Source organism: Phytophthora infestans, genomic scaffold (assembly GCF_000142945.1).
Source record: "Phytophthora infestans T30-4 supercont1.66 genomic scaffold, whole genome shotgun sequence".
Lineage (NCBI taxonomy): Eukaryota > Oomycota > Peronosporomycetes > Peronosporales > Peronosporaceae > Phytophthora > Phytophthora infestans.
The window spans coordinates 112,490-121,906 of record NW_003303693.1 but is presented as its reverse complement, the minus strand read 5'-3'; the positions used below and the strand labels follow the sequence as shown (position 1 = coordinate 121,906).

Sequence of the window (9,417 nt, the reverse complement as noted above, 5' to 3'; positions counted from 1 at the left end):
TTACTCTTCTCGAGTTTACTGCTCAACAGGTTTTCCTTGCTCTCGAACGACTCAAGCAGCGACAACTCGCTAAGGAGAGTGAACAGCCGAAGTTCCGCTTGCTTGAAGCCGACCTCGAGAGCGAGTTTCTCATGACGGAGGTGAGCCACAGCAGCGTCAAACGACGCTATCTCGCGTTGCTGCTTGCGCTCGAGCAGTAGCGCTTCTGGCGCATCAAGTATTCATGGATAAACCACGTCATCCCTCGTCCATGTTTTCTACATTTAGAGCACCCGCGTGTGCAGACGAAGCCGTCGCAGCAGCTGCCGTACCGTCGTCCATCTGCAGATGTAAATGGCCAATGGTGACGCCCTTTGCAGCCTCCTTTCCCGACGTTCCTTCCAAAGCTCGTGCGACGGCAGCGATGGATCGATCTGCTGATTGCGGACGCTTCTCAGCCCCACCGATGCGCGTCAATGCCAAGTCCGCTTCGCCAGTCTGAGTCTGCACGTGTGATATCACCTTCTGCTCTCGAAGGAAGAGCTCAATGTCGGCGTCGCTTACGCGCTCCCGCTGCTCCGGCCACTCGCGAAGGTCCACAACTAGATCTTTGGACGACACGCTGGATGGTGTTGCGCCGCTGGACGCTAATGCGGCTCGAAGCTCGACTAGTCGTTCCTGGTCGCGATGCAGCTCGTTGATCAGCTGCACCTTCAACTCGCGAAGCTCCAGCACTTTGGCGTTGAATCGCAAGCGTGCGGCATACAGACTCTCCTCCAAGAGCGCCATCTGCCTCAATTTCTTCGCTGCGTTGACACGCTGATGTTCTGGAACCACGTAGTCTGGAGCCGTTTTCAGCTTGTAATCGCCCATGTTGCGTTGAGCAAAGGCGATCGCGACCACGTCTCTGGGATCGTCGGCATCTTCGCCTGGTTTGTTGCTCTGCCAGCGTGCCAGTCTCTCCTTTCGCTCCGTGCGCAGTCGTTTGCGCGCCTCGAAGCCGTGAACGGACTTTGACCCACTAGTCTCCTGTACTGCTGTCGGACCGCTTGATGCTGCGCAATTCCCACCGACAGCAGGATCGTTATGACTCATGAGCTTACGTCGCTCGTCTTCTTTTAAGGGAAAGTCCTCGTCTAGCGCAGTGTCCTTCTCCATGATATCTAATACCGACGCTCGTCTAGGTGGACCAGTCTTCGCTCCAGTAGATGGCTGCTTCTTGGCAGCAGCGTCGGCAGTGTGGATCTCTGCGAGTCGTTTCTGTAAAGTTGCCGGCATCTTCATGGTGCGGAAGGACTGGACACTTAATCCACTTTCAAACGCACGCAACGTCAGCAGCTTTACAGCGAGCGGACCAACGTACGTCTCTCGCATCTTAAGCAGTAGAAGCTCCTCTTTCTCCACTGCAAACGCAAGCTCCTTGCGCACTTCATCGCACGCCTCATCGCCCTGTCGAGTCAACAGATCTCCATAGTCCAGATCAATCTCCCACTCCTCCGAGTCGACGCGACTTTGAGGTGGTAACGCCGCGTCTTGTGCCTGTAGCTCTTGAAGTTCAGTTCGCATCTGGTTCAATACAGCACGTGTCGAGTCCTGTTTACTCAGCGTAGACCTCACTCGGGCATCGGCTTCACTCTTCAGCTTGGCGTCCTCAATTGTGTACGCTTCCTTTGAGTTTGCGATATCCTCCACACTTAAGTGTAACAAGGCCGTAGCGAAGACTCCAGTTTGTGCCTTGCCATCATCTCGGGAAGGAGGTGTTGCCTTGGGGAGACCTTCAATGCTCTGATCATCACTTGCAAGACGGGTAACGCCGAGGTATTCCTCCTTGTCCTTAGCTGCAGCAACACGAGACGATAACTTGCTCTCGATGTAAGCAGCATAGGCTTTAGCTCCATGAAAAGCAGGCAGAGCGCTCAAGTCGGTATTTGCTGTTCTTTCACTGTTACTAGGGTCACGTGACGAGTCCTGTTTACTCAACGTAGACCTCGCTCGGGCATCGGCTTCACTCTTCAGCTTGGCGTCCTCAGTTGCATACGCTTTCTTCGAGTGAATAGGTGATGGTAGGATTGCGATCCAGCGTCAATAACAGCGTTGTTGCCCGACATGTGGCCACCTAGGAAATGAGATAAAGCTGTCGGATCTCGTATTTGAATTTGAAGTTTGTAAGGCTACATGTATCTGCAGGATACATCAGATCATCTGATTCAGATGTATCAAAATATTATTTCCCCGTACCACGTCACATATTTCTTAAAACTGCGACCCTCGGTGGGAGAGAACCAAGAGCCATACCACCGACTCTCGTGGGCTGTCAGTTCGCCTTACGACCGTCTAGAGTGCAAGTTCCTTGACACTGTCTAGGCTTCTACAGTACCACTAACGACGTCAAAGTCGCCGCCCTCCTCACTTCACGTCTGCGAATCGGCGCTACCGTTTGTAGACAGGTGAGGGAAAAAAAGAACACATGCCCACCACTTTCGACCTGCTATGCCCAGTGACACACTGCCGATTTCACGTACAGTACGCTCTCAACTTGCTACTTACAGTCGATTTGGGTTTGCCGTGACTGAACAGGAGCTACCTTACGGACCCATCGTGAAAACGGGAGCACGAAACTAAGCGGTGGGAGAGACTCGAACGGCGAGTCCTGTCCGTACGCGGCGACGTGAGTTGAGCACCCTTCACGCCCTATGCGATGAATATACACACAAATGCAAGTGAAAAGCACACTAACGCCGGCTATCTGCACTGCCAAAGAGAATACGGTGCCATGGCCTTGAAGGATACTTTTTCTGCCATGCAACAACGTCTCCACCGCTGGATTGGCGGCATTTTTCGCGGCCAGAGACGGAAATCAGGCAAAACTCTACGCTACTAGCTCGTGCCGAGTAGCGAAGTACCCCACCACATACCATTCACCACCCGAACCGGCCTACTGGGCGCGCTACGGCCACTTTGACGTCATTTTCTACAGTGCAACCGTGCCATGTTGCACAGGCCGAGGAGCGTTAATGCCTACAATGTCTACAACTGGCCCGCTGCATGACCATGAACGATGGCCTCGACCATTGAACCAGCGGATAGCGGCTCCGTCAAGCCGGCACCACCGTGGATAATCACCGTAGAGGGTGTTGCGAGGCCAGCTGGAACATAATCGTCATTATTGTCCATAGTGAAGATGACCCGATTGTGGTATCCACATGCACTCCATCACATGTGAACGTGGTGATGGTGCGCTGGAGATGTGCGTAGTTGAAAGGTGGTGTGATGATTTTACTGTAGAGTATGACTTTGCATGGATGGTCGACCGGATCGACCATGTCGACCATAACATCAACGATTGTTGACTCGTTGCGAGACTGAAAATGGCCGTCAACACTGCGGGCACGGCCTCCACGTAGGATGTGGAGGTCCGCGCAATGTCTACGCCGGCTCAACGCATTGCTAAGTGCATGGAGAGAAGGGGTCGCTGGCTACGTTTGCACTGGATCTGGGGCTTAGTGGTGGGAGATATGGTACGAAAAGATCTGTTCGGCGGTTTTGAGGTCTAATTTGGTGCATATTTTTACTCCTTCGGAGATTTAGCATTTGGAAAATGGCGAAGGGGTGGGAAGTATGTGCAGCTACACGCCGGGCAAGCTGGATCCCGCAGCTTCGGCCAGTGGTGACCCCAGAGCACAGTTTGGAGGTCGATCGAGGGTACTGGCTGCTGTTGTTGAAGCGCATGGGTTCAATGAGCTGGGTGTTTTTCGAGCTGCGAAAAAAACCCGTTGATGCGCATATGTCAGCTTGTTCACGCGGGGCTCCGAATGCGAGAGATAAGTATACACTCGTCTGCGTTTACGCCGTCTTGAGGCACCAGAGGGTAGGTATTCGTTCTGCGCTATTTGGCTCTTTGTGGCTCTTGTGGCTGTCGTGACAGGAGTGGGGTATCATGTTGTGGATAATGCGGAGCAGCAGATTTCTTGTCGACACGGGTTTGCAGGATGCTCACGCGGGGCTCCGAATGCGAGAGATAGGTATACACGTCGTCTGCGCTTACACCAACTTGAGGAACCAGAAGGTGGGTATTTGTTCTACGCTAGGTGGCTCTTTGTGGCTCTTGTGGCTGTCGGGACAGGAGTGGCGTCTAACGTTATGGCTAATGCGGGACAGCAGGTTTCTTGTCGGCACGGGTTTGCAGGATCGGTAAACTGGAGGCGATTCAATGCGTTGAATGGCAAAGATGAAGCCGACGGATCGTTGCTATGGAGTACGACGGGGCACTCACATGGTATTCAAGTGTGGCGTGATGCTCCGATTACTGCTACACTGTCGATTGCGAGACAGCCGTGGGGCTCGAGGAGTTTTAAACGCGCTGTGCTTTGGGTCGGATTGAGTGGTTCTACCAAAGATCAGGTTGTATTTCTTCGTGTTTTTGCCTTATTTGAGCTGACATTGTGGTACCTTTTTACTCAACAGAATGAAAAGTGGTTTGTACAAGCTCTACGCTGATTCAGAGCACGTTTTCTTGCAGCTGAATAGCAATTCGAGTCGATTTTCCACGTCACGTTTTGCTTTTTCGAACTTGAAAGCCGAACAATAGCTCATGACTGCGATTTGTGGAGCGCTGATGGTGTGATGCAGTATTTGCTTCCTTACCATAGAGTGTGTGAAGTTTGGAAGTCTTAAAATCACTGCAACACTGAATTTAGTGCACTTGGTCACTTGGTAAACACAGGTCACTCGTCTACAAATTGCTTTTCAATCATACTTTGCAGTACATTGATCGTCTCATCCCAGTGACAACAAAAAAAGTTCAGCAAAAGTTTATAGTTTTTCAGCGTTTTGGTGCTAACACCTCTCATTGTTGTTGCATGAATCTGCGGGTGCCGGTGTTACTAGCACCTGGTCAGCATTGGATTCATTCATATTCATGTCGAGATTCAAGTGCACGTTAGTATCGGAGCAAATTTTCACAGTATAATGCTGCCCATCGCAAGATCAGCATTGTACGGACTTGTAATGTAGCGCCACTCCACTACAAACACAGGTGTGATGGCAATGAGATCTGCAACCTCCAGTTTCAAGACAAGAGACTCGAATCTATTGTATATGCTGAAGTTTACGTGCGCTCTTATCACTCTGAAGTCTAGCAGGTCAGAAGTGATCGCAGTGGCTACAGCGAGTGGAGAGGTGCATGTGCGTTGCAGCTCAAAACCGAAGGTCATTGTCGGTTTTGAGCTCCAACGCACAAGCACCTCTCCACTCGATCTCTTTACCACAAACCTTTGACTTCGACAGCGTCTTGTCTTCCTGCTCGAACGATTCACTTTCGGTTTTGATTTCCACCACACAAGCGACCTCGCCAACTCAAGCGCTGCACTCAGGATAACCATTAGCCTCCATCAGCACACTCCCACTCTATCGAGCAAGACTCTGTATTAACCGCTCTGGATCCTACTCGTCGCCAAGCTCTACCCTCGAGGCGCATACACTTTTCCATCTTTGCCGCGCAGCAGTCCAATCTCCTGCTTGAGCGCTTCAACTTCTCTGGCCTGCAGCTTCACCAGCCGCACGAGCTTGTTGCGCTCCTTCATCTCGCGCTCAGCCAAGGCCTCGTCGTCGTCAAGACTGAGTACACCGCCACTGTCCCCACTGCTACTGCCACCACCCTGATGGCGATTGAGTTCGCTTTCCAGTTCGGCCTGACGCTCCGTGAGTGCAGCGATCTGAGCTAACAAGGCCGTGTTCTGCTCGGTCGCCTGCAGAATAGCGTGTTGCAGCTGCAGGTGCGTCTGCTTGGCACGACGCAGAGCTCGCTCACCTTCGACCTCGCGTAACTTGACGCGAGTCTGCAGCTCGTCGACCGAAGACGCGTCACAAGCGCGATCCAGCACCTCCAGGTCTACTAGCTGTCCGAATTTCAGTCGCATGAGCTGCTCGCTGCGGTCCTGAGCTCTTGCAATGGCTTCTTGCTGTTGACGCTTCTCCTTAGCAAGCACGTTCTGCTGCTTGTGGAGGTCTCGGAACTGCTGACGCAGCTTCTTGTTCTCTGCTTGCAGCGACTCGATACGCTCGGACAACGCAGAGAAGGCGCGAGTGGTGAATACGAGGCAGCCAGCAGCTTGAGCAGGTAGCGTCCAGTTGTGCCGAGTCGGAGACGGAGCTTCAAGACAACATAGTTGCCGCGTACTGAGCGGCACTACGACGTCCAGCTGGGTTGAAGCGCGACTGCTTTTCACTCTGGAACTGCTGCGTATCCTGCTCCGTCGCAGCCAGCTCCTTGTCGATCGCACGTTGCTTGGCTGTCTGACGCTCTCCGGCCTTCCGAAGCTCTTCGATCGCCTTGTTCAGCTCCCCCATGGCGTCGTCTACATCGACACGCTTCTCACGCAGGGCCAACACCTTCTCGTACAAAGTCAAGTCGCATCCCGACGGACAAGTATCCTCTTCTTCTTCGTCATCTTCGTCGTCATCTTCGTCATAGTCTTCGTCCTCGTCCTCTTCTTCTTCATCGTCGTCTTCTTGCTCCTCGCCGTCTCTCGCTCTGTCAGGCTCTTTCCCTTCTTCCTTGCCACCTGAAGCGGGTTTCTTCTTAGCTCGCTTGATCTTGCGCTTAAACAGCTTCTGCAGCGCCGCAAAGCTCGGGTGAGGTGTCACACTTGACCCCGTGCCGCCGTTCACAAGCGTCAGGAACTCTGCTTGCACAGCCTTCTCCTGTCGCGCCCATTCATCCAGATCGCGTTTCTTGATCGTCAGCAGGTCTTGGACATCGCGCAGGTCCGCCACAATCTGCGCCTTTTCCCCTTTACTCTTCTCGAGTTTACTGCTCAACAGGTTTTCCTTGCTCTCGAACGACTCAAGCAGCGACAACTCGCTAAGGAGAGTGAACAGCCGAAGTTCCGCTTGCTTGAAGCCGACCTCGAGAGCGAGTTTCTCGCGACGGAGGTGAGCCACAGCAGCGTCAAACGACGCTATCTCGCGTTGCTGCTTGCGCTCGAGCAGTAGCTCTTGGCGCATCAAGTATTCATGGACAACCACGTCATCCTCGTCCATGTTTTCTACATTTAAAGCGCCCGCGTGTGCAGACGAAGCCGTCGCAGCAGCTGCCGTACCGTCGTCCATCTGCAGATGTAAATGGCCAATGGTGACGCCCTTTGCAGCCTCCTTTCCCGACGTTCCTTCCAGAGCTCGTGCGACGGCAGCGATGGATCGATCTGCTGATTGCGGACGCTTCTCAGCCCCACCGATGCGCGTCAATGCCAAGTCCGCTTCGCCAGTCTGAGTCTGCACGTGTGATATCACCTTCTTCTCGCGAAGGAAGAGCTCAATGTCGGCGTCGCTTACGCGCTCCCGCTGCTCCGGCCACTCGCGAAGGTCCACAACTAGATCTTTGGACGACACGCTGGATGGTGTTGCGCCGCTGGACGCTAATGCGGCTCGAAGCTCGACTAGTCGTTCCTGGTCGCGATGCAGCTCGTTGATCAGCTGCACCTTCAACTCGCGAAGCTCCAGCACTTTGGCGTTGAATCGCAAGCGTGCGGCATACAGACTCTCCTCCAAGAGCGCCATCTGCCTCAATTTCTTCGCTGCGTTGACACGCTGATGTTCTGGAACCACGTAGTCTGGAGCCGTTTTCAGCTTGTAGTCGCCCATGTTGCGTTGAGCAAAGGCGATCGCGACCACGTCTCTGGGATCGTCGGCATCTTCGCCTGGTTTGTTGCTCTGCCAGCGTGCCAGTCTCTCCTTTCGCTCCGTGCGCAGTCGTTTGCGCGCCTTGAAGCCGTGAACGGACTTTGACCCACTAGTCTCCTGTACTGCTGTCGGACCGCCTGATGCTGCGCCATTCCCGCCGACAGCAGGATCGTTATGACTCATGAGCTTACGTCGCTCGTCTTCTTTTAAGGGAAAGTCCTCGTCCAGCGCAGTGTCCTTCTCCATGATATCTAATACCGACGCTCGTCTAGGTGGACCAGTCTTCGCTCCAGTAGATGGCTGCTTCTTGGCAGCAGCGTCTGCAGTGTGGATATCTGCGAGTCGTTTCTGTAAAGTTGCCGGCATCTTCATGGTGCGGAAGGACTGGACACTTAATCCACTTTCAAACGCACGCAACGTCAGCAGCTTTACAGCGAGCGGACCAACGTACGTCTCTCGCATCTTAAGCAGTAGAAGCTCCTCTTTCTCCACTGCAAACGCAAGCTCCTTGCGCACTTCATCGCACGCCTCATCGCCCTGTCGAGTCAACAGATCTCCATAGTCCAGATCAATCTCCCACTCCTCCGAGTCGACGCGACTTTGAGGTGGTAACGCTGCGTCTTGTGCCTGTAGCTCTTGAAGTTCAGTTCGCATCTGGTTCAATACTGCACGTGTCGATTCCTGTTTACTCAGCGTAGACCTCACTCGGGCATCGGCTTCACTCTTCAGCTTGGCGTCCTCAATTGTGTACGCTTCCTTTGAGTTTGCGATATCCTCCACACTTAAGTGTAACAAGGCCGTAGCGAAGACTCCAGTTTGTGCCTTGCCATCATCTCGGGAAGGAGGTGTTGCCTTGGGGAGACCTTCAATGCTCTGATCATCACTTGCAAGACGGGTAACGCCGAGGTATTCCTCCTTGTCCTTAGCTGCAGCAACACGAGACGATAACTTGCTCTCGATGTAAGCAGCATAGGCTTTAGCTCCATGAAAAGCAGGCAGAGCGCTCAAGTCGGTATTTGCTGTTCTTTCACTGTTACTAGGGTCACGTGACGAGTCCTGTTTACTCAACGTAGACCTCGCTCGGGCATCGGCTTCACTCTTCAGCTTGGCGTCCTCAGTTGCATACGCTTTCTTCGAGTGAATAGGTGATGGTAGGATTGCGATCCAGCGTCAATAACAGCGTTGTTGCCCGACATGTGACCACCTAGGAAATGAGATAAAGCTGTCGGATCTCGTATTTGAATTTGAAGTTTGTAAGGCTACATGTATCTGCAGGATACATCAGATCATCCGATTCAGATGTATCAATAGATTATTTCCCCGTACCACGTCACATATTTCTTAAAACTGCGACCCTCGGTGGGAGAGAACCAAGAGCCATACCACCGACTCTCGTGGGCTGTCAGTTCGCCTTACGACCGTCTAGAGTGCAAGTTCCTTGACACTGTCTAGGCTTCTACAGTACCACTAACAACGTCAAAGTCGCCGCCCTCCTCACTTCACGTCTGCGAATCGGCGCTACCGTTTGTAGACAGGTGAGGGAAAGAAAGAACACATGCCCACCACTTTCGACCTGCTATGCCCAGTGACACACTGCCGATTTCACGTACAGTACGCTCTCAACTTGCTACTTACAGTCGATTTGGGTTTGCCGTGACTGAACAGGAGCTACCTGCACGAGCTAACGGTGGAGAGACTCGACGCGAGTCCTGTCCGTAACGCGGCGACGTGAGGTGAGCACCTTCACGCCCTATACGA

General features: G+C 53.1%; 1 protein-coding gene across 1 annotated transcript; it reads right to left on the bottom strand.

Moving 5' to 3' along the window:
- Positions 1 to 3,006: 3,006 nt before the first annotated feature.
- PITG_18206 (uncharacterized protein) lies at positions 3,007 to 8,855 on the bottom strand (the record flags this gene model as incomplete). The annotated part of the gene is made up of 8 exons (XM_002997797.1): positions 3,007 to 3,125; positions 3,552 to 3,736; positions 4,253 to 4,293; positions 4,978 to 5,002; positions 5,443 to 6,130; positions 6,261 to 8,059; positions 8,111 to 8,585; positions 8,786 to 8,855. 8 exons carry the CDS (start codon positions 8,853 to 8,855, stop codon positions 3,007 to 3,009), a joined length of 3,402 nt encoding a protein of 1,133 aa, XP_002997843.1.
- Between the last annotated feature and the right edge of the window lie 562 nt (positions 8,856 to 9,417).